Genomic DNA, 26,016 nt, shown 5'->3' on the forward strand with positions numbered 1-26,016 from the left:
TGTGGACTCCAAAATAGGACACAAATGAACCTATCTACAAAACAGAAACAGAGTCACAGACAAGAACAGACCTGTACTTGCCAAGGGAGGAGGGGGTTGGGACAGGGATGGACTGGGAGGCTGGGGTTAAGCTATTATGCACAGAGGGGGATAAGTGACAAGGTCCTACTGTATGGCACAGAGAACTATATTAATGTCCCATGATCAACCATAAAGGAAAAGAACATATAAAAAAGACTGTATACATGTATACACATGTATGTATAACTGAGTCACTTTGCTGTATAGCAGAAATTAACACATTGCAAATCAACTCTATTTGAATAAAAAATAAAAACGTTTTTAAAAAGCCCTTTGGAATTAAATTAAGGGACTGATATTAAACCGGTTAAATTAAGAGTGCTGGCACCTTGCTGCCACCCCCCCACCACCACAGCCAGGGAAGGTAGTCACTGCTCCAGGGTCAAGACAAGGGGCTGTGGCTAAGAAATCATCTCACAGAACTGGCAGCAAAGGAAGAGAGGCCCTGATTACAGGTAACTTGGCATTTCTCTCTCTCCCTCTCTCTCTCACACTCACTCACTCACTCACACACACACACACACACACAGAGCTCAAAATCTCTATACAGGGGTTTGGCCACCAAAGACACTTTAATTGAAAATTACAGTGTGGAAAAAAATGATTAAGTGGCTAAAGGATTATCGCCCACATCAATAAGCAGAGAATAAAACATGTGATCATTCACTGGGCAAAAGAATTCTGTAAACCTCACCGCGGAAGGGAGATGGCAAACGAGGGAAGGGAACACAACACTGGGTGACGCTCTGGCTCTCAGGCCCCCCCCCTCCCCCCAGGTTGGGGACCCCACCGTGTGAGTGTGGCTTCGGGAAGTCCCACAGCAGACACCTCGGCCAGGACCCTGCCCCCCAGGAACAAACTTCACTGACAGGACATCAACATCCTCCGGGAGCAACCTGACAACTTGTGTCTGTGCCACAGAGAGACGAGGGGAGGCGGGGCAGGTCCAGGAAAGGGCCTAGCACCGCAAGGCTGCGCCCCATGTAACGTGCGCCCACACGTCCTGCTGGCTCCTGGGCTGTAATGTCACAGCGACTGATGATAAAAACCCACAAAGGAGCAATTGTCTTAAGGAGAAAAACCAGCTTGAAGACAGTAATAGAAGGTACCGCTGTGATGAAACCTTACTTTTTTTTTTCTTTTTGTCTTTTTAGGGCTGCACCCAAGGCATATGGAGGTTCCCAGGCAAGGGGTGGAATCAGAGCTGTAGCTGCTGGCCCACGCCACAGCCACAGCAACGTGGGATCCAAGCCACATCTTCAGCCTACACCACAGCTCACAGCAATGCTGGATCCTTGACCCACTGAGCGAGGCCAGGGATCAAACCCATGTCCTCATGGATGCTCCCGTCAGATTCGCTTCCACTGAGTCACAACAGAACTCCCCGAAACCTTACATTTTATCAATTTATCTATGAAAGCTTCTGAGGGAGAAGTTCAAAAATTACTGGAAAAATGGAAACAGATACAGCTGCTATGTAATGACTGGCCATCTCTGAGCTACAAACACTGACTTGTAACTCTGTCATGTATACAAGAGACTGGCTACATTGGACTTCCAGTCTTCCCATTATTATTTTTTTTTTTTTCCTAACGACAAAGCACAGAAAATGAACTCAGTTTTAATCTGGCTCTTTCACAGTTTCTCCTCTTTGAGGGGGGTTTCCTACCCTTGGGCTCTTTCTCTGATCAGGGTGCCACCCCCCACACGCACGCTCAAGGTCTGGTTTAAGACCCTTCCTCATTCCTGTTCTTCCGTCTCTTTCCAAGTAACGTGCAAAATGTCAGACCCGTCACTATTTGTGGACAAGAAAATCAATACAAGCAAACCTTACTTTAGAAACACGGATGGATCAGGAAAATGAGAAGCCCTTATATATTATGAAATGAATTTAAATCAGATATCGTGTTATCCATTCTTAACTTTTGAGAAATTAGGGACATTTTGGTGGATGGGGGATGCAATTTGGTAACAGTCATCTACATTTAAAATGAACATAACCTAATTGGCACAACACTGTAAATCACCTATACTTTAATTTTAAAAATGCTAATGGGGAGTTCACGTGGTGGCTCAGCGGTAACAAACCTGACTAGTATCCATGAGGATGCAGGTTCGATCCCCAGCCCCTGCTCAGTGGGTTAAGGATCCGGTGTTGCTGTGAGCTGTGGTGTAGGTCGCAGACATGGCTCGGATCCCATGTTGCGATGGCTGTGGTTGGCAGGTTCAGCTCTGATTAGACCCCTAGCCTGGGAACTTCCACATGCCTCAAGGGCGGCCCTAAAAAACAAAAATAAAAACATTTTTTTAATAAAAAAGGTTAAATGAAAAAAATTAAATGAGTATAATCTTTGATGCGTCGAGTTAGTATTTAGGGATTTATCCTATGGATTGAGTCACATCCGAGCACAAAGGTACATACAGTACATGGGTGCTAATCGCAGTACCGTTTGCCATAGTAACATAAATGGAAGAGAGACTGACAAATGATGATAGATTCATAAGATGACATCTATTAAAAAGAATGAGGCAGGTATTTAGGAGTCAATCTGCGCAGGATGAAAGTGAAAAAAGCAAGTTATGGAACATGAGACGGTGAGGCCCTATTTTTCCCCTCCTCTTGCCCACAAAGGGTGAGTCCTGGCTTCCCCATCCGGCTTCCCCCTCGCCTCCCCTTCCCCATCCACACGCTAGGAGGCACTTTAATAGATCAGGATTGGGGGGACTGAATTTCTCCCCAAGAAGGACAAGAAGGAGAGAGACAGAAAGGAAGGAAAGGAGGGACAAGTGAAAAAACCTACGTGAACAGCACAGTTTTGAGGGAAGGGAGTCGAGAGCGAGGGAAAGGAGATGCTCTGGGGGTGTGAGGACAGTGCGGAGAAGAGCGCCAAACTGGGGGCTCGGAACATATATGGAATTCTACCCTGAATGGAACCCCCACTCATGTTCTTTGAGGGACTCTGGTAAAGGTTAGGATGGTTTATTTGCTTTCAATGTTCCCTCTCCATCCCCCTACCTCTGCTCCGGCCAAGACTGAGTCACGTGAGGCTTTGGACTCTATTCAGACAGGTGCCTCCCATGGAAAAGTTCAGAAAGAAACTTGCCATGGTTATCTTCAGGGAGTGGGACAGGCGTGTGAAAGGTGAGGTGCTTTTTACCTTTCCATTCTGTGGAAAATGTCCTTCCCTAAAAGTATATATTATTCATACAACAAAAATGAACAGAACATGTGCACATCTATGGAAAGCCCCCTGCAAAGCCTTAAAAAGTCTCTGTATCACCATGTCTTCTTCTAAAGAAAATCAAGGTCCATGTGTATTCAACATAATTTAAATCTTAATTTTTAACAACTATGTTCAATTTTCATTTTTCTTTCCTTTTTTGCAGCCACACTCGTGGCCTATGGAAGTTCCCAGGCTAGGGGTCCAATTAGAGCTACAGCTGCTGACCCACACCACAGCCACAGTAATACCAGATCTGAACTGCTTCTGTGACCTACACCACAGCTCACAGCAACGCCGGATCCTTAACCCACTGACGGAGGCCGGGGATCGAACCCACATCCTCACGGATACTCGCAGGGCATCAGAGCCACGGGCTCCTATTTTCCCTTTTGTCAGGTTCTTAACCCACTGAGCCACAACGGGAACTCCAGCAACTATGTTCAGTTTTCTTTTTGTATTCCTTTCTCTTATTTTTTTTTTTCCCCAGTTTATAGCCTACATTGATGACATTACAGGCTGAGCAGACTTTCACAGGCTAGACCAGGGGACCTCGACCTGATCTGTCACACCCTCCTCAGTAGGGAAACCCTTTCCAAGTTCGAAACTCTACCAACTAGCAAAGTAACTTGGAACCTGATTCATCTTACAGTCGAGATTTGACTGAATTATGTTTTAAAGTAAAATTTGTGAAATACCTTCAAATCGTTTTCATTCCACTGAATGTTTATAGGGCTAAGTGACTGCATATATAATCACAGATACACAGACCCTCTCAGAAGTGTCATGAGCTAATATGAAAGATTATACATTTTGCTGCATATGAATGACTTCTAAATTGCTTTATGAAACATAAAGAACTCAACATTTTGTATTGCATCATAAAAAGAACTTGTATGAGCAAATACAGATGATGGAGTAGCAAGAAAGGCGGGGAAGGCAATGCGGTGGTGATTTGGATAAAAATGGAACATGGACACTTTCCCCCCTAAGGGCAGCAGTGAAGATCGAGCCAAGGTCAGAAGGGACAAAGTCATCCCTTAGAGCCTTGACCTCACTCTAGTTGTTGCAAGCAGCATATTAACATGATAACACTATTACAGCGGATGGCAATCCAGTCACCTTGCAGTAACTGGGGACTAACTGTACACGTCCTCAGCTGCAGGGGGACACAGAGCCTGCCCAGAGCACTGGCCAGGAGGCCATGTAGACGGCTGACGGCCCATGGCCTGGTTTCCTCGTGCACACCTGGGCCGAAAACCAGGGCCCACCTCTGGACTCCTGCCCACACTCGGGGGGGGGGGGGGGCCTTGCAGGGCATGGGATCCTCGGGCTCCTATTTTCGCTTTTGCCTGAGCTAAAGTGGACAAAGGCCAACAGCTACGGCCTCCCTGCTCTGCTGTCTCTTGACTCTGTTGGTCTGGACTGCACACAGCTCTTGCCTCTGCTGTGACTCAGAAAGCCAACGGTTCGGATCTCACTCACATGAGGTGGATCAGTGCAGACTGGATTTCCCGAAACACCGCAGAACAAGCCCTCAACAAGCTCCAGGAAAAAGAACCGCGGGGGGACCCGGGTCACCCGCCTAAGAACCGCGCGTGCGTTTATTTCCAGAGGGTTCTCGACCTGCAAAAACGCCGGGAAGACATAACCCAGAGTTTCTCAAACACCGTGGAGGACGTTCCATGGACTCGGCCTGGCCTATGAGAAAGGCCTCTTTGACTCTGGGCGACTGCTGGTTAAGGGAGAGGTAGGAAGGTCCCTGAGAGAAGCCTTGATGGGTACAGGGAAAGAAGATTCGGAGAAACGAGGACCCTCAAAGGCGTGCGGCCTTCTTAAAGATGCGGGGGACCACGGACATGCTGTGCAGGGGGCGGGGGCCTGGGCGGTAAAGGAAGGGGGGCGAGGGGGAGGGAGAGGGAGGTGGAGGGGGGGCGAGGGAGAGGGAGGCGGAGGGGGGGCGAGGGGGAGTGAGAGAGGGGGAGGAGGAGGGGAGGGTCAGGGTACAGCCAGCACCAGCCAGCAGCACGGGGCCTGCAGTCACCCAGGGCTCCGGAGGAAGGCGCATTTTCGTGTCCGTCTCCTGGCCGGCGTCCATCCCCTCACCCAGCCACCTGCGGTCTGGCTTCCTGAGAGCGAGCCCCAAGTTCACAGAGGTGACGCCAACCGTCCCCAGCCTGCCTCTGGGTTGCAACACAGAGGCTCAGAGAACGCACGCAGCCTTATCGCTTTGCATTCACTTCGTATTTTCTGAGAACCCACAAGATTCATCATACCTCGCAGACGTTTCAGGCTCCTGGGAACGTCTACAGTCTCGGCCCCCAGGGCGATCTCCTCTCCGCTTGATTACAGCTGACTCACAGTCTGGATTCCTAAGCTGCTCAACCACAAGGCAGTGGAAGAAACCACCTAGAGAGGCTCTGAAAACACCCTCCCGGTCACCCCAGTGCCACGGCTGGCCCGTGGGCTTCAGCCACGCACCTGGCTGATGGGACCATGCCATCTTCAGGCTCTTCTCTGCCTGCACCGAGCTCCGGGCCCAGGCCGGCCTCCCGATCCATGCACCATTTCCGGCTTCCACCTTTGCACGAACTGCTGTCTGAGACTCTGAACTTGCTTCTGCTCTTCTCCAGCAGATCCTGGTAACTCCCCCCCTCAGCTGTCTTCTAAGGCTCCCCCTCAAGTGGGGACGGGCCATCCCCGGAGCTCTGCCCCCGCCACTCACCCTCCCTGAGGACCACTCCCCTGCCTGTTGCTCCATGTCACACAGGTCTAGACCTGAAGTCCCTCTGCTCAGCCTCTTAGGGCCAATGTCATGTTTGCATGATCTTCAGATCTGGGCAACTCAAGCTCTGCCCAGAATGGTAGCCCTCCTCCCCAGGGACACCCCCACAACCCTCCCCAGTCCCAGATGTTTCAGGGCACCTTCCTGAAGGTGAGTGACCTTGTTCTGGGCTGGAGACGGCTACTCCAACCCCAGATGACGGCATGTAAGTCTCTGTGGCCTTTCCTGTGCACCGGTCTATCTCGTCTTCCAAACGTAGGTCCTAGCCCACTGCAAACCAGGGTCCCACACCCACCAGCACCAGATTCTCGGCTCTTCCATACTGCCCTCCCTCCCAAAGCTCCTCTGAGTTACCAGAACATCTAGGAGCAAAACACCTGCTGGTCTGGAGGAGCCAGTCAGGAACATGGATTAGCAATTGTTCCTTCACTGGACTGCATGACATATTTGAGCAGGGCTGTCTCCTCAAAAGAGGGTTATGAGGCCACATGATTCAGGGAAGGCCCCCTGGGAACCACGAAGCCCTGAAAAACGGAAGAAACCAGCACCGCTGTCAGCCAGACTGAGGGTCCCACAGGGCCACGCTCCCCTGCATGGAGGCGGGGTGGGGGTGGAGCCAATGATAGCCACGCCCCCCAGCTACTGCAGAGCTGCTCGCCTCTTTGCTCCCCAGCGCTGTGGACTTGCCTCTGCCATCGCCAGCAGCACATCTTGGCACCCCTGGCTCCGCCTGGGGATGGCCTCTCATTAGTCTGGACACACCCACAGTGCCCGACGCGCAAAAGGAACTTTGCAAGTGAGGCGTGAACGATAAACGCACAACCGAGCGAGCGAGCGAGACAAGGATCGGTTTTACCCCCTGATTGAGAAGCGGATGGAACGCGCTCCATGTAAAGCAGTAGCGATGGGAATGACGTCACGCTGTCTGGCCTTTGCCAGCCCCCTCCCTGGGACTCACCTGTACGGCTCCATGGTCCGCATGCCGTAGAAGAGCGCCTCCTCCAGCAGCCCCAGGTTGATGCAGGCGTCCATGGCGCAGTCGAGCACCTTCAGCTGGTAGATGTTGATGTCAGGAAGCCGCTCGGCATTGCTGCTTATGATCGTCTGGCACATGGCCAGAACCTGCTCCCACTCTGTTATTAACCTCAGTTAAGGATTCATTGTCTTCATCAGGAAAAACACAAAAGTAAAATGAGATTCTTTAAAAGACTGAAGAGCTCCTGGCGCAGGAGGGAAGGAAGCGCCATTATTTTGCACAGATGAGCTGCCTGAAAACACACTTGAGAAACAAAAACACCTAAGTGGTGTCTCAGAGAAGGAAATTCTGTTTACATCAACAAACCATCTCCCAGCCAAGCCGATGCTCTGGGGGATTAAGATTTATTGAGAACCACTCTCGCTTCACACTCTTACATGTATTCTCCTTAAACCCAGGCATGAGATGCATGCAGCTGTTTATTACACTGAATGAAAGATGAAGTTCAGTTTAACAGACTTATTTACTCTGTTGGCTTCTGTTTCACAACCGATCTGAGATTAAAGACACTTTAAAGAGATTCCTCTTTTAAAAGAACCTTGTTTTGGAGTTCCCATTGTGGTACAACAGGATCAGCAGTGTCTTGGAAGTTCTGGGTTGCAGAGTCGATCCCCGGCCCAGCACAGTGGGTTAAGGATCCAGTGTTGCCGTAGCTGTGACTTAGGTCACACCTGCGGCTCGGATCTGATTCCTGGTCCAGGAACTCCATATCCTGTGGGGCGACCAAAAATGAAAAAAGAAAAGAGAAAAAAAATAGGAAAAAAAAAAAAAAAGGAGCTCATTTTGCTTGTATCATTTGAACCTCAGGCATACATGAAACCAAAAACACAACTCATTAGGGGAGGCTTCTCAAAGAAATCCATTTCCACTTTAAGTTTTTTGATTATAAAGCAAAAGTGATCCAAGCCTATACCTAACCAAACAAAGGTATTCTTATTTTAAACACCCAAAGTAAAAGATAGTATCAAGAACATGTGGCTTCTGTACACAAAGTGTAGACAGGGGGAAAGGATGGTTTAGAAAGGACGGGGAGAAGCCCCAACCGTCACTTCAGAGCTGACTTGACCATTAACCATGAGGCCATAACTTGCTCTCAGGGAGCCTCCGTGTGACTTTTTAAAAAAACTGATGGGGTAGTCAGAGTGAGGACCTGGCACCTGCAGCCTCGAGTCCCTCTGGGGTATCTCCCTGTGGAAGCACAGGGGGGAGGGCAGGTCCCAGGGCCTCACAGCACTTCTTTCCTGCACTGCCCTGTTAGGTGAGGCGGAGGCCAAGGGCAACGCTAGGCTGGAACAGGCCCTGCTCCCATCTCTCCCTCACCTTCACCTGTGTAGCTCCAAATTCATCTGCTTCCATATGCTGGAACCCCCCTGGGCGAAAGGTGTGCAGATTTACAGAAATGGCATAGCCTCTGACTGGAGAAAAGGCTGGATTTAAACCTGAGTGCGTTCTGTCCCTTGTCAGATGAGAGGTTCTGAGGACGTCACCTGTGCTTTGAGGTAGGCCAGAAATGGAAAAACCTCGTGTCACTGTAAGAACTAAAGAAGATACGGTACTTCTTCTGCACTTCTGTAACATTTTAAAAAATGTTTCATGGTTCTGCACAGCAAAGGAAACCCTAAACACAACAAAAAGACAACCCACAGAATGGGAGAAAATCTTTGCAAATGAATCGACTGACAAGGGATTCATCTCCAAAATTTATCAACACCTTCTGCAGCTCCATACCAGAAAAACAAACAACCCCATCAAAAAATAGGCAGAAGATCTAAACAGACCGTTCTCCAAGGAAGACATACAGATGGCCAAAAAACACATGAAAAGATGTTCAACATCACTCATTATTAGAGAAATGCAACTCAAAACCACTCTGAGGTACCTACCACCTTATACCAGCCAGAATGGCCATCATCAAAAAGTCTACGGACAATAAGTGCTTGAGAGGGTGTGGAGAAAAAGGAACCCTGTGACACTGTTGGTGGGATTGTAAATTGGTGCAACCACTGTGGAAAACAGTATGGAGATTGTTCAGAAAACTAAACATAGAGCTACCATTTGATCCAGCAATCCCACGCCTGGGCATCTACCCAGAGAAAACCATGACTCGCAAACACACATGTACTCCGATGATCACTGCAGCACTCTTTGCAATAGTCAACACATGGAAACAACCTAAATGTCCATCGACAGAGGAGTGGATCAAGAAGATGGGGCACATCTACACCTTGGAATATGACTCAGCCTTTAAAAGGAATGAAATCCCGGCATTTTTAGCAACATGGATGGATCTAGAAATTATGCTAAGTGAAGTCAGTCAAACAATGAGACACCAACATCCAATGCTTTCACTGACATGTGGAATCTGAAAAAAAGGACAGAATGAACTTCTTTGCAAAACAGATACTGACTCACAGACTTTGAAAAACTTATGGTTTCCAAAGGAGACAGTTCAGGGGTGGAGGGATGCGCTGGGGTTGTGGGATGGAAATCCTATAAAATTGGATTGTGATGATCATTGTACAACTATAAATGTAATAAATTCATTGAGTAATAAAAAACAACAAAAGCTTCATGGGTCCTCTCCTGAGCCAGGCAGAACCCGGGGGACACTGAGTGGCATACAGAGAATCATGCTGCAGGAACATCAGTGCCTCCCTCCTCCTTTTACTGTGTCACCACCTCTGAGTGTGACGGGGCTTAAGGAAAATGGTTCAATGGACGGAGTGTGATCAATTTCCCCACATGCAGGCACAGCTCTCCGGCTCTCACACCTGCCAGCGCTCTGCTCCACCCTGCCTCCAAGTCCAAGGCCCCTCTCGGGTCCTGGGGCGCCATGCCCTGCCCTGGCTGGAGACAGGGCACCTGGGCTACCATGCTCCTCTGCCTCCTTCCAGCAAAATCTACCTCTTCTGGCATTCACACTCTGGACTCATGATGCCCACACAAGAGGAAACCCTTTCAGTCAACCAACAAAGCCCCGAGTGGGAACTCCTATCTTTGTTAACTTTTTATAAATTAAGTCATTCTTCAAAAGTGCATTTTTCTTTCATTAGCAGCCCCCTGGAGGCACGACACCTAACCCCACAGGCTTGACGTCCTGGTGAGAACTTTAAGCACCACCACACATGGCTGAGGGCCTTGCCGTCCCCCTTTCTGTAGTGACACACTCTCTAATTTTAGGACAAGTCCCATCTCTGAGGCATTGACTCTGGTCTCAGAAGAGGCATATTCCTTGAAGAAAAGGGACTTGGTGACTTTCTTTTGTATTCATCCGACCGGTAGGTTGAAAGTTTGCTAAATGTACCCCCTAGAGGCTGGGGGAGGCAGCGACATCGGCAGGGCACTGGTTTTGTAACAGACTCTGCGGGGCTCACCGCTGTGGCTTTTCATTCCAGCCTTAGAGATCTGATGGGCTGTCAGGAGCAATGACTGTCTGTTACGCAATGCTAGACGTTTCTGTGGCAAGACTTCGTACCCTGTTTTAACATCACGTTGTGTGACCTCAGGATTATTTCCCTATTCACGTACATATGCTTCAGGTTTTTTTTTGTTTGTTTGTTTTTTCTGCCTTTTCTAGGGCCACACCCATGGCACATGGAGGTTCCCAAGCTAGGGGTTGGATCGGAGCTGCAGCCACCGGCCTACGCCACAGCCACAGCCACAGGGGATCTGAACCACGTCTGTGACCTACACCACAACCCAAGGCAATCCCAGATCCTTAACCCACTGAGCGAGGCCAGGGGTTGAACCCATGTCCTCGTGGACACTGGTCAAGCTCGTTACTGCTGAGCCACGACAGAAACTCCGCTCCGGCTCTTTCTACAGAGGTTTGAGGTGACAAGCCTGGGAAGTAAAAGCCAGATGCAGCCAGTGATAGGAGCACATCCAGTTTCCCCCCAGCCAGTGGGGAGGGACCACATAACCAGGTCTCCCCGCAACACTGGCAACAGTCTCCCAGCCCACCGGGCAAACCTCTGCTGTACGGCGCCCCAGGGAGCAAAAAAATGGAATTATTTTAACTAAGAGGCTTTCCTCCCAAGCTAAGGCTGACATGTATTTGCTCAAAAATATAGTCCCTGGCATCTGCTTGGTGTTCACAAGTCAGTCTGTTCCGGTGAGACGAGCAGGGCAGGGAGCCACGGGGAGCAGAGACGATCAAGGGCAGCACAGGCCCCTTTCTGCAAACTTTTAAATGACCACGAGGATTAGGGGCGAAGAGAAAGGGGAAGGCAGAGAACCCTCTTGGGAGTTAATCCCCTCCTTAGACTCCAAGACGGAGGGACCCCGGGCTCTTACAATATTCCACTGCTTACAGCCGCTCCCAGGGGGCCCTCGCCTGTCGGTCTGGTCGCCCTTGCATGGCATTCAAGGCCTTGCCCGGGCCCCTCTCTGGCACGGACACTGATCACTCCCAACAGCAGGGTGTGCACCTTCTCTGCGCATGTGCAGGCTCCGGCTCTGAGGGGCTCCCCTCTGTCACTGTCACCGCTGGCCCGGCCATGGCCTAAGAGCCCTGCCAGACACAACTCTGCAACTCTACAGCAGTCGCCTCCTCTGTGAACCTCCTTCGCCTCCCCAAGCAAACTGCTGTGCCTCTGATACCCCTCAAATATTTTATTTTTCTTTTCTGGCTTCCCTGTGGCATATGGAGCTCCTGGGCCAGGGATCAGATCTGAGCTGTAGGCTCAACCTGAGCTGCAGCTGTGGCAACACCAGATCCTTAATCCACTGTGCTGGGCCGGGAATCAAACCTGTGTCCCAGCGCTCCCAAGACACCACCAATCCCGTGGCGCCACAGCAGCAACACCCCCCTCAAATATCAGTTTAAGTATTTAGTACCCTGCTGCTTGTAAGTGTTGTGAGTGCAGGGTTGTGAATGTCTTCTTCATCCTGTCTGGACCGGAAGGCGAGTTACAAAGCACCCAGCACAGGGTTAGTTTTTAGGACAGCTTCGTCCCTTGGAGGCTGATCCGTAGCTGGGTCATCCTTGCGTGGGACACACAGAAAAGTCTTCTCTGCAGAGAAACAGCTCTTTGAGCCCACAAACAGCCCTCTTGCCCTCACTTCTGACTGTTTTCTCAACATCTCCCATCCTGCCTACAGACAGGGGTTCCAATTCCATCTTGATACCGGTTTCATTCCTCAAAACTTCTTTTCCTTTTTCGCCATCCCTCTGAATATGCCTCCCTCAAGCTGAGGAGAAAATTCCAGATACGATCAGACCAACCCTATGATCTTTCTCATGTTCTCTTCTCTAATTCTCTTCATGCAGCCCCAGACTGCAGGAGGTCATAGTAGGTTTAGGGGGATTATATCATACTCTTAAACTTTACCCAATTTTGCTGTTTTCTAAAATCCTAAAACTCATCAGTTCTGTTGCTAAGCTGTTCTCTGTATTTCTGCACTTGAACTGTGGGGCACAAATAGGAGATGTGAGACACAGTCTGGTTGAAGTTCACCTTTTTAGACTCAGGCATCATTGTGTCATTGAGACCTTCAAAGATCTTTTGAGCTCCTGATTCTATCATCTGCCACCCCCTATCCATAGCCCTTTGGGATGTGAAGAGCCTCATTCAAGGAACAGAATCAAAAGTGGAAGAGGACTGGGATGGGAACAGAGCTCTCCACAGGGACAATGGGCCATGAAGCATCACTTTTTCAGGAGGGCTATTCAACCATTTAGTGAGACGTCTGGTAAGGCCAGCATAGCACACATTTCTTGGCTCTTTTTCAATCAAATCTCTTTCTGAAATCTACTGCTATCTCTACATCTTTACCAAAGAGAGTCATGACTCTGCACACTCGCTGGCTCTTAGTGAATCCCGAGCAGCATCCTGGTGACTCCACCTTCCCTTCCGTTCCTATAGTAGCCAATTCTAGATTCTTCCTTTTTTTTTTTAGGGCTGCACCCATGGCATATGGAAGTTACCGGCGAGGGGTTGAAATGGACCTGTAGCCTCTGCCCTAAGCCACAGCCACAACCATGCCAGATCCAAGCCACGTCTGCAACCTACACCATAGCTCACAGCAACGTTGGATCCTTAACCCACTGAGCGAGGCCATGGATTGAACCTGCGTCCTCATGGATGCTAGTCAGATTCGTTTCCGCTGAGCCGCAATGGGAGCTCCCCAATCCTAGATTCTTTCCCAAAACTTGCTAACAACAAACAAACCACCCACTGGGCTACAGATTGCAGATATTACTTAATTCATCTTTAAAAACAGGAACACTTGTCACGCTGCCTCTCCTGTTCCTTACAATTCTTTAAAGAACACGGTAGACTAGAAACCTCAATTGTGGAGTTTCCTAGTGCTCCAGATATGATTTACCCAAGGCATCTGAAGGCCTTTCATGATCTTTTTTACCTACCTGTGTTTCTTCCTTCTTACCTTCTGGTTTCCTTTTGTCACATTTTTGCCCCAACTAAGTCCTCTACTGGAAGTGACTCCTTCTTAGCCTCTGCTTATCCAAACCCTTTCCCTAACTTGGGCTGCCGTTCACAAGGTATCCCATCGATGGAGGCTTCCCTTCATCATCAGTGGTCTCTCCTTCCTCTGAGATTTGACCTGCTTGTGGTCCTTACTATTTATGCCAAGAAAATTCATTGTGCAGCAACTCCCATGGCCACTGCGGACACGGTAGACAACAGTCATCAAATGCTAAGGATTCTAAGTGTACTTTTTAGAGGCGTAGGTTATGAGAAGAAGGGAATCCAGAAATTTGCTACCTTGTACGTATACAGAGAGCACGCCTTACTGTCCTGTGATACTGGCTCTGAGTTTTGATTACCATCTAACGGGGTCGAGGAATCTGTGCTGACCTCACCACAAGCCAGCCGAGACATTACCAAAATTGTTGGCCTGGAGTCAGGAAGGCAGCCCGAGACCATGTAAGAGAATGAAGCTCACCGGTTCATGGAGAGGTCAAAGCCTGGACTGGGATCATTAATACCAGGCTCGGATCAATAGGGAAGCAATCACACAGTACCACTCAATCCACAGGTCAAAGGATACTCCAATGTGCCTTCAGTTCTTCAATTTTTTTCAGGGATTCTTGCACTTCCTTCCATACTTGTTCATCACCGGTCAGCATGTCAGCATCCTGCTCAGGCCAAAGGAAAAGAACAGCAGAGAAAAATGCCTCAATTAAAAAATGGGCAAAGGATCTGAAGAGACATTTCTCCAAAGAAGATATACAAACAGCCAATAAGTGCATGAAAAGATGCTAACATTATTAGCCATCAAGGAAATACAAAATCAAGGAGTTCCCTTGTGGTGCAGCAGAGATGAATAGTATCCATGAGGATGTAGGTATCAATTCCTGATCAGTGGGTTAAGGACCCAGTGTTGCTGTGAGCTGTGGTGCAGGCTGCAGATGCAGCTCGGATCCCAAGTTGCTGTGGTAGATACAGCTCCGATTCAACCCCTAGCCTGGGAACTTGCAGACTACATGGTGGGTTCAGCCTTAAAAAGCAAAAAAAAAAAAAAAAGGAAATACAACTCAAAACCAAAGGAGATAACACTTCACACCTAATAGGATGACTATAATCAAAAAGGCAGATAGTAACCCATGCTGGTAAGGCTGTGGAGAAATTGGAACCCTCAAACATTACTGGGAGGAATGTAAAATGGCACAACCGCTTTGGAAAACAGACTGGCAGCTCCTCTAAAAATTCAATGTAGAATTATTCATAACCATTCTACTCCTCAGGTATATTTGCAACAGAAATGAAAATACATGTTCACACAATAACTTATGCATAAATGTTCATAGCAGCATTTATCAGAGCAGCAAATAAAGTGGACACCACCCAAATGTCCATCAACTGACGAATGGATAAACACAATGTGGCACAGGCACACAATGGGATGCCAGCTGACAATGAGAAGAAATGAGGTGTGAATACGTGCTACAGCATGGATGAACCTTAACACGCCATGGTAAGTGAAAGTAGCTATACACAAATATTGTATGATTCTACCAATACGAAATGTTCACAACAGATCAATCCATAGAGACAGGCAAACAGATTAGTAAATGGCTAGGGCAGGGGTGGTGGGTGGGGAGGACTGGGGAGTGATGGCTAATGAGTTTTGGTGGGATGATGAACATGTTCTGAACTCAATCACAGGAGTTCCCATCATCGTGGCTCAGTGGTTAACGAATCCGACTAGGAACCATGAGGTTGCAGGTTCGATCCCTGGCCTTGCTCAGCGGGTTAAGGATCCGGCATTGCCGTGAGCTACAGTGTAGGTTGCAGATGTGGCTCAGATCCCGCATGGCTGTAGCTCTGGCATAGGCCGGTGGGTACAGCTCCAATTGGACCCCTAGCCTGGGAACCTCCATATGCCGCGGGAGCGGCCCAAGAAATGGCAAAAAGACAAAAAAATAAAATAAAATCAATCACAGTGATGGTTACACAACTGTTATACCAAAAGCTGCTAAGTTATACACTTTAACAGACTGAATTATATCATATGTGAATTATACCTCAATAAAGCATGCATATATACATGTGCTTATTATTATATAGGCATGCATAGGAATATATCATGCATACATATATAATTATGCATGTATATTATGCATAATATATACACTTATGCATATATTATATAATCTGGAGAACAGAGGAAAGAGAATCATTTATCAGGAGATCTACAGATAACACTAATCCAATGGAGTTATCAACCAAAACAGGTGAACAATGAATACAGTTACACCATATGAACCATTCTGACTCCTGCGAAAACAAACAAAAATAGTTTAAGAAGCAATTCAAAATGAAAGTAGGAGTTACCATTGATTAACTGCCTGTCCCCTCTCTAGTCCTCTATTTTATCTTGTACTTCTGCATTTCAAGAACTCAAGAGGCGCACGTAGCTGTGGCTGTCATATCGGGCAGCACAGATACAGAAAAGTTTTATCATCACAGAAAGTTCTACTGGACAGCACTGCTTTAAAGAGGCTAATCAAAGGGTAAGAAATTCTCATCAGACTTTATTCAAAAGCCAGGTGTTCAGAGTTCCCATTGTGGCTCAGTGGTAATGAACCCGACTAGGATTCATGGTGATGGGGGTTTGATCCCTGGCCTGGCTCAGTGGGTTAAGGATCCGGCACTGCTGTGAGCCATGGTATAAGTCACAAATGAGGTTCAGATCCTGTGTTGCTGTGGTGTAGGCCGGTGGCTACAGCTCCAATTCGACCCCTAGCCTGGGAATTTCCATATGCCGCACATGCAGCCTTTAAAAATAAAAAATAAAAAAAAAAACCCTCAAAACAGGTGTTCAATATCTGTTAGTCCTCAGTGGATGCCAGGGAGAACCATTCTACCATTCTAGGAAGTTACATCTAATCATGGCCACGGGGGGGAGGGCGGGTGACGATCAAGGCAAAGGAGGGAGACTTTTTCTAACTACAGTCTCTCCCTGGAGATTCTTCTGTGCCCTAGGGGGAGGTTTACAGAATGACCCCTGTGAGAACCACTGGCACAGCAGATAAGCCCTTGTCCCTCAGGGGTGCCAGGGCAGGGGGAGAAAATGAGCGCCACTGAGAACCACAGAAAAGAGATCCCAAGAAGAGTTTGTGGCAGTGGGCGGGGTGAGGATGTGTGAGTGTGAGTGTGTCTGGGTAACAGGGCTTTATGAGTTTCTAAGCACATGTTTTGTACATATGCATAAGACACCGGAAGTGGATCCTGCCACTTTTAGGAAATTTCTTTTTTTCTGCCTTTTTTTTAGGGCCACACCTGCAACCTATGGAGTTTCCCAGGCTAGGGGTCTAATTGGAGATACAGCTGCCGGCCTACCCCACAGCCACAGCAATGCTGGATTCAAACTGCATGTCTGCAACCTACACCACAGCTCACGGCAACGCAGCATCCTTAACCCACAGAGCGAGGCCAGGGATCGAACCTGAAAACTCATGGTTCCTAGTCAGATTTGTTTCTGCTGCACCACGACAGCAACTCCAGGAAATAAGAATCTAGCTTTCTGTATGTAGAAGGAAATAAAAATCAATTGCTTTTTAAAAGGTAAACACCAATATCTCCCTCCAAACACCTGTTCGAAGTCCATCTTCATCTCCTGAAGCCTCAGTTCCACCAATCACTTCAAAGTCTTTAGTAACTGCCTAGTGTGGGCTTCCCAGGTAAAGCCCATCTAGTTCTATTTTTCTTTTTCTTTTTTTTTTTTGGCTGCACCTGCAACTTATGGACGTTCCTGAGCCAGTGGTCAAACTTGTGCCACATCAGTACCCAAGCCGCTGCAGGGGCAAGATGGATCCTTAACCTGCTGCACCAGAAGAGAGCTCCTAAAGCCCACCTATTAAATCTCAACAAACATGCCCTTCTTGATCAATTTTCCGCTCCAACCTTAGGCTCTAGGCTCAACATCTTGCTTGTTAGACTCTATGGTAGGCAGAATAATGGGTCCCCACAGATGTCCACGTCCCGAGCCCCCAGAACCTGTGGAATCTGTTAGGTTACACGGCAAAGGGGAATTAAGACGTAAGCAGGACTGAGATTGTGGGTCAGCTGATCGTAAAGTAAGGAGAGTGCCCTGGACTAGCCAGGCCAGCCCACTGGAATCACAATGAAAGGAGGCAGAAGAGAAGCTCAGAGCAGTGGGTGAGGACTTAAACTGCCTTCGTTGGCTTTAAAGAAGGAGGGAGGAGCCCACAGACCAAGGAACGGAGGCAGCCCCCAGAAGCTGGAAAAGGCAGGGAAACGGATTCTCCCCCGGAGCCTCCAGAAAGAACCTAGCCCTGCCAAGAGCTTGATTGTGGCCCAGGGAGACCTGGATCAGGGCTCTGACCTACAAAACCGTAATAATGAATTTGTGTTAAGTCACTAATTTGCTGATGATCTGTTACAGCAGCCACAGGAAACCAATACAGTCCCTAACACACTACTATCCTTTTGGCCACTGGCACGTGGCCCAGGCCCCTTCTGGCACCTGGTTAATGAATGTGATCACTCATCTACTCAGTTAACATCGACTGATGCCTACTAGGCACGGTTCTGGGTACTGAGGAGAGAGCGGTAAAGACAGCAGACAATCGCCGTGTTGATACTGAGACGCTGGAGGAGCCTGAGATGACAGAACACACAACAGTCGGAGGAAAGAACCACTGGGAGTTGAGACTGATCGAGAGTGATCCTGCTAAGAGGATGGCATGAGTGAAGGAAGAGGTGAAAGAGCAGGGGATAAGCATTGTAGGGAGAGGGAACAGTAAATCCTGCAGTGCAGAGGCAGGAGCGTGCCTGAATGTTCCAGGAGCAGCAAGGGAGCTGGTGTGGACAGAGTTCTGGGCTGTAGGTTGTGTGTGTGTCATGTCTTCCCCATTTTGGAGCTGTTTACAACAAGGTCTTAATGGTTTTCGATCTTGCTTCTCCCCAATACCTAGCATAGAACGATGTCGGTAACAAATGCTCAGTTACACATCTGGAGAATGGATCTGCAAGAAGAAAATTAACATTTATTTGATAATGATGTGGATGACTCGTGCATGGACTTCAGCTGTGCTCACCATCCTTGGAGAGCATCCCTGCTTACAATTTACAAAGCACAAGATAGTCCTAAAGCTTAAGTAACTGCGACCCATGTCGTTTTGCCCCTAAATACCAGAGCTAAGAGCCAAGTCTGTCTGGCTTCAGAACCATGCTTTCCCCACTATCTTTGTGTTTCATTGGACTTTGTTTTGCTCCTAGGCTTGCTTAAGAGGTGAAACGCGTTCGGGTGAGACAGTGAGCTCACCATATAGTCAACTACCATCTTCCTAGTCTTGGCAGCTGGAAAAGGGCAATCAAATTCTTCAATATGGAAGCCACGGTGGAACGCGTATCTGTCCACCAAGCAGAGCGAGACCGCGGCCCGAGATAGAACAGTTTCGTCTGGGAACTAGATTCACAACTAAATCCCCCCCATAATCTGATTAGCTGCTCTCTAAATAAAGCCTCAGGCTCAACCCACTTACCAGAAGAGAGGCAAGCTTTGAAACTGTTTCCAAACATTCAGAAAACAATAGCTCTTGGGAACACTTCATATTGGAGTTGGACAAAGCTGCAATCACCAACGGTACCCAACCACTCTCCCGTCACCACCCTCACTGCCACCCCCTGAGCCTCCCGATCCACTCGAGCCCCTCTCCCCAAACTACCCCTACAAGGTGACTGGCCCCCTACCCCCATACCAAGCGTAGGAAGAGACCCTTCAGAGGGGTGGGCGTGTGTGATATACACAGAGGAGCAGAACTTAAATCTTCAACTTTTTCAATGTGGACATATGAGTAAATTATTATGCTCTTTTTTCACAGTCCCTGTGGCATGAAATTAGTACATTTCATTATTTCTTATCCAAACATATCAAGGATACCTGTGATCATTTAGGACAAAGTTATTTAGGGAAAAAAGTTCCTTTTTTGAATTCAATTTCTGCTATAATAGGTAAAAGGGGCTTGAAGAGTTCCCATTGTGGCGCAGCGGAAACCAGTCTGACTAGCGTCCATGAGGACGCAGGTTCGATCCCTGGCCTTGCTCAGTGGGTTAATAAGGAGCCGGCGTTACGGTGAGCTGCGGTGTAGGTTGCAGATGCAGCTCAGCTCCCACGTTGCTGTGGCTGTAGTGTAGGCTGGCAGCTGCATCTCTGATTGCACCCCTAGCCTGGGAACCTCCAGATGCCACAGGTGCAGCCCTAAAAATCGGGAAAAAAAAAAAAAAAAAAAAAAGGAAATCTGTTTCCTCAACTAGGCTCAGAACACCTTGCGGGACCACAACCTAATCCTATCTACTCCCAGGGCTGGCACAGTATGTTATTCATTCAGTAAACATTTGGTAACAGAGTAAATGAATGCAGAGAGGAGTGATCTTCTAGAATCTATAGTCCAGTCTTGTATGAATAAAATGCCTTAATTCCACAACAGTCACAATGACAATCTCACCCAAGGAAAAAGAAGAGTGTTCTTTTCACTCCATGCTTTCACCCCAAGTCCTACCTTGACTTGTCTCTAATATTGCACTATGGTAATTATGTTGGAAAATGAGGTGTTCTCACTGTAAATGTTGGTATTTACCAAATGCTCAGATATCGGTCCAGAACCTAAGTGTGATTTCTACCGCCAGCATAAGAAATCCCACACTTAAAGGGGGAAAAAAAAAAAAAAAGTTCCTGCTGTGGCTCAGTGGGTTAAGGACCTGATGAATATCCATGAGGTTGTGAGATCAATCCTTGGCCTTGCTCAGTGGGTTAAGGATCTGGTGTTGCCGTGAGCTGTAGTGTAGGTCACTGATGCAGCTCGAATCTGGCGTTGCTGTGGCTGTGCTGTAGGTCACAGATGTGGTTCGGATTCAACCCCTAGCCAGGGGTCATATGCCCAAGGTGTGGCCCTAAAAAGAAAAAAAAAGAACCCCAACACTAGCCGAGGACCTGTACTCTCGGACAACAGTATCGAGCCCATCCAGGAGTGAGCTCTGTGGACTTTCCTGGCTTCTACCTCCACCATCAGCCTGAGCCTCTTGTCACTCAAGTCAGCAGAGAGGTCCCTGCACCATCTACCCATGGCTGGAACCCTGAGGCCATCTAAGTGCCCCCAGACATAGCCACTAAATCAATACCCTAAAGTTATTCCCTTAAGAGCAAAAAAAAAAAAAAAAAAAAAAAAAAAAAAAAAAAAAAAAGGTACCAGAAGAGATGAGATAATGCACTACATAAAATCCACACCAAGACATTCAAGTGGCCCACTGTTCCCTCTGGGTTTCAGAAGCATCCCTGCCAGCTGGTTACTGTTACAAGTCCTGAGTGTCTTCCATAGGGCCAGGCTGGAATCCAGCAAGACCAGCTGAGCACACCCTTGTTAAAACATGACCAATGGGTCTATCAGTCTCAAGCATCAGATGCAGCCATCCAGACCGACTCTGCCTCTGGACCACCTGAACAGGTGTGTTCGCTTGGCTTACAAGTGTTTGATGTTGAAACTCTCGACTAGATTAATTTCACATTAAAAGGAAAGAGAGAAAGGCAATCTGCTTTCCAGTACTTCCTGGTATCCGAGCCTCATGCAAACCAGAATTAGATTGGATCAGAGAGAGATGAGGCTAGGTGGGAAATAAAATTTCTCATACACTTACAAACTTTTCTTGCGATTCAATAATTTGAGGGTCTTGCAAGAAGAAGTTCTTTTGTGTTTTGTTTCTCAAGCAAAATGAGGTTTAAATACAGTGTCTGCACTCAAGAGAGATTGAGAAGTCCCGCTTCAAAATTAGGAAGGAAACCAAATTTAATTTGCAGGGCTTTCAATTGAGGTGCTCCGGTTCTCAGATACTAAACTGGGTCTAATATTAACATCCAACACCATTCAAAACCTTCATGATTCACAGGAAACATCTCTGCTGGAACCAATTTCCACCTCCTTTGGAAAAAAACTGAAAACATTTCAGATTTAACTGGAGGGGAAAAGTGGCTCTTTCATCAAGTGGAAAAATAGTGGTTAAAAATAGAGCTTTCATGATTATCCCATCAACCACAGACCAGTCAATGGGGCATCATGGCCTAGGGAAGAGGAAAAAGAGGTTCCCAACCTGAAGCACGTTCAGCTGGCGGAAGGCTCGAATGAGCAATTAACAAGCAACAGAACCCGAGAATGGAGTTTCCATTGGGGTGCAGCAGAGAGGAACCTGATGAATATCCATGAGGTCGCAGGTTCGATCCCTGGCCTGGCTCAATGGTTAAGGACCTGGCATTGCCATGAACTGTGGTGTAGGTTACAGACGTGGGTCAAATCTGGCATTGCTGTGGTGTAGGCGGGTAGCTGTAGCTCTGATTCGAACCCTAGCCTGGGAACCTCCATGTGCCTCGGGTGCACCTTAAAATTAAAAAAAAAAAAAAACGCACAGTAATTAGAATTTAGTGAAAGGAACACTGGATTTAGTTATAAAGAGACTCTCTGCTCCACAGCTGTGTCACGTGGCAAGATCCGTAACCTCCCAAAGCTAAGATTTTCAATGGTAATAACCCTCTGAGTGGATGCCCTTTCTAACCACAACCTGGATACCCTCCAGCAGCCCACATGTCACCAATGGCACAGCGGTCTGAGTTTTCAGTTCCCATCCCTGAGACCAGGGGTCTGACTGGGGTTTGCTTTGCTGGGTGGGAGGAAGGAAAACAGTCTCACCTGAACGGAGTGGGGGCATTGACTCGCCGTGTGATCCATAACCACGCTGCCACACCCTGATCTCTGCATCTTTCACCCCCTCTGTCACCCCTTCCTAAGCTTAGTCATCCAGACAAATGCCTCTCAGGCACTAAGAACATCTGACCTCCAGGGACGCGATCCTCTGGGTGCACCTTCCTCTGGCGGGGGTGGTAGGGGGTGAGGTGGTCCCATGGTAACTATAGCAACAGGTCCCACCCAGATGCAGGTGAAAAGGTGCTATTCCCAGTCCATAGCCTGGGAAATAAAATCACCTGGCAAAAGTTCTGTCTTCCATCTCCTTCAGAAAAAGGGGAGATCTCAGCACCTGCAGGGCTGGGCACAAGCTGGATCCAGCAGGGCTCTAAGCTCTGGGTCCCCCAGGAGCCCAAAGCTCTAGCCTCTGGCCCCTCGCACCCCCAGAGCTGGCTGATCGCAGAATAGATGTTTTCTTCTCTGGCTGGCAAGCCTTCTCCGGCCCTTCCTCAGATCCAGGTGAGGACCATCTGGTCCACCAGGAGCATCAAGCCAACAAGGGCTCATGTTCATGCAGCAACCGAGGCCTCCAGCAGCGCGGTTCCACTACCTGCTGTGGGACTTTCTGTTCCCATGGCAGCTGCCAGCACCTGCCCACGCTTATTCAGCTGTACCCCTCAGGACTCCATGGCAACTCGGATTTCCACAGGCTGGGGAACCAACTGCGGGGTCAAGGTTAAATGTCCAGGAACACAGAACTGCCAGAAGGAAGGTGCGTGTCCCCTTCATGCTTCAGAAACATGGCCAAAGCCTTGAGTGTGGAAAGCTGGAACACTGAGAACCATCAGAGGCTTTTACCAGCTACAACCTCCACACCTCCACCCTCTGTGTTGGACCTTTTGTCCCAGGGACTAAAACCCCTTCTCAGAGACCTAAGCTCATTTGCTTATAAAAAATCAGGTCAATTTCCAGGAAATAAAAAACAGCTCCGGAGTCCTTACTGTGGTGAAGTCTCAATGAACCCGACTTGTATCTATGAGGATGCAGATTGGATCCCTGGCCTCACTCAGTGGGTTAAGGATCTGGCATTGCCATGAACTGTGGTGTAGGTTGCAGACGTGGCTCAGATCCCGTGTGGTGTGGCTGTGGTGTAGGCTGACATCTGTAGCTCCGATTCGACCCCTAGCCTGGGAACTTCCATATGCTACAGGTGCGGCCCTAGAAAGCAAAAAAAAAAAAAAAAAAAAAGCCAGCTGGCATCCATATTTGGGGGAATTTGAAGGCCTACCTTGTCAGTGGTACTGGCTGGAAATCTGCCCTTAACGCAACACTGTGGAAAACTAGCATGACTGGCTGATATACAAAGGCAGTTAAAGGCTACGTGAAGATACTGAGAAAGCAGACACTTCCTAGCACCCAACTCCTGAAACTGACAGCACTAACGGCCTGAACCCAGCCTAAAACCAGACTGGGGACTTAAACCCATGTTTTTTTGTATGTTCGTTTGTTTTAAACCCACGGTTTTAAATTCGAGTTACCTATATCTGGACTCACTGGGGTTCAGGTTCTTCAAGGCTCCGCGCAGAAGGAATTCAGCAAGAGACAAAGTGACAGGCAAGAAACAGACTTATTAGGATACGACGCTTGTAAGAGCTACAAGCAGGCAGGCACAGAAGTTCTCTCTGCCCGAGGATGGAGGACCCGTGGACCACAATTTTATCAGCCCAGGGGCGTGGGGATTGGAAAAACCCGCCTCTTCCTTTCTGGGAGTAGTAGCTCCTCCTTGGTATCCTGTAAGGTGTGTATTCAAATCAGCTGAAGGGTGGTCCTCAAACTCAGGCCCTTGGTCTGAAAATGAATGAAGCACTCATCCCATCTCCCCACCAACGACCTGAGGCAATTCTCTCACTTTCACTAGTCAAGCCAGGCTGCCCTGTTCCGATGGCTTTCTTGAACTTACAGTGGGCTCCCAACACCCCCAGGTTTCCCTCTTTCTCTATAATCCCCAACGGGGACCACAATCACCTGTGCCTACTCCATCCCTCTCACTCCCAAACTAGACAGCTATCCTCCTGAGAATTCATACGAAGCAGAAGGCTACTGACTCTGCAGAAGCACATTTAAGCAGAATTTGCACAGAGACGGGCTTTGATGTTTAGTTTTTGGTTTGGGTTTTTTTTTTTTCCCTTTTTAGGGCCACACCTGTGGTAAATGGAGGTTCCCAGACTAGGGGTCGAATCCCAGCTGCAGCTGCTGGCCTACACCACAGCCACAGCCACGCTGGATCCTTAACCCACTGAGCGGGGCCAGGGACCGAACCTGTGTCCTCATGGCTACTAGTCATATTTGTTTCTGCTGCGCCATGATGGGAACTCCCGGATGGTTTTGAGAAGCTGTAAACTCACAAAACCATCTGGAGCTGGAGCTGTAGTCGCAGCTCCCTGCAGCGTCCTGCCAACCTTGTTGTGGAAACGCCACGAGGTGGGAGGTTGGAGACTGGGGAAAATTGTCCGAATGGCACTTTCAGGGCAGACTTGGTTTTCATGGAGTCGCTAACCGCGGCCCTCACCTCCTCCTTTCTGCCACGCCTCCGCCTGTCTGGCCTTAGGATCGGCTGCTTTCACTTTCCACGAGAGGCACATGCTCGATGGCACAGCGCACGCACCACAACAGATTCAAGTTAGGTGTAGGGGGCACCGTGCTGAGATCGATGGTTAGCATCAGCCAGACGGGGCTCCTCCAGAGACCTTTGTAAACAGGATGAGCAGCAGCATGACGTGGTTCTGTGCTCCTGGGAGTGCATGGCAGGCAGCAGCACGAAATGGAAAAACAAGGCGGCTGCGGCCCCCATCCCAGCTCTGCTGCAGGCCAGCTGGGCGCCTGAGGCTCACGGGGCCTCCCGGCTCCGCGTCCCCAGGTGAGAACCTGATGAAGGTTACCATGGCAATGGAAGCGCATCCTTCCCCTCCATTAGTCACCTGTGGACGTGGTGGCTGCTGTGTGTGAAGAGAGACCTGAGATTCTGATGAGAGAGCCTTTGGAATTTGCGGTTGTGCCACCGATTACAGATGCCTTCATTCTAGGTTTTTTTCCCTTCATTCTCTTTTAAGCTGCTTTTTCTCACATATAAAATAACGCCGGGCAGAGCAGAGGGAGTATGCGGACGACTGAACAAAGATGAGACCCAGCCCAGTACCTGCCCTCTGCCAACCCAGGAACTTGACAATGATTATCTAATTCTCACGTCCCCCGTAGCACTTGAATGGATAATGATTTAGAGTGGGCAACATTCCAAACTCACACGAGAACACGGTGTTTGCTTATCTGCTAAAGCAAGCACGTCGGAGTATTTACTCCTCGATCTCAAACCAAGGGATTGTTTAACTGGGGTCCACACTAACAATGTCAGATAATAGTCCTGGATAGAAGTCTAGACAGGCTTTTGGTGGGGGAGAGTTTAATCATAAGGGTCACCATAGGAAATTCTTTTTTTTTTTTGGTCTTTTTAGGGCCGCACCTGCAGCATATGGAGGTTCCCAGGCTAGGGGTCAAATCAGAGGTGTAGCCACCAGCCTATACCACAGCAACTCAGGATCCAAGCCGCGTCGGCAACCTACAACCACAGCTCATGGCAATGCCAGCTCCTTAACCCCCTGAGCAAGGCCAGGGATCGAACCTGCGTCCTCATGGATCCTAGTCAGATTCGTTTCCACTGAGCCACGACGGGAAC

At 48.5% G+C, this 26,016-nt stretch overlaps 1 protein-coding gene across 1 annotated transcript in view; it reads right to left on the reverse strand.

Annotated features, from left to right (window-relative positions):
* SMYD3 (SET and MYND domain containing 3) overlaps positions 1 to 26,016 on the reverse strand; it is a 751,923-nt gene that overhangs the window by 125,115 nt on the left and 600,792 nt on the right. The window contains 2 exon segments of the mRNA NM_001160092.2: positions 7,046 to 7,220; positions 14,138 to 14,225. Coding sequence (NP_001153564.2) covers positions 7,046 to 7,220; positions 14,138 to 14,225 — 263 coding nt within the window.

The sequence above is a fragment of the Sus scrofa genome, chromosome 10 (genome assembly GCF_000003025.6).
Source record: "Sus scrofa isolate TJ Tabasco breed Duroc chromosome 10, Sscrofa11.1, whole genome shotgun sequence".
NCBI classification, from domain to species: domain Eukaryota; kingdom Metazoa; phylum Chordata; class Mammalia; order Artiodactyla; family Suidae; genus Sus; species Sus scrofa.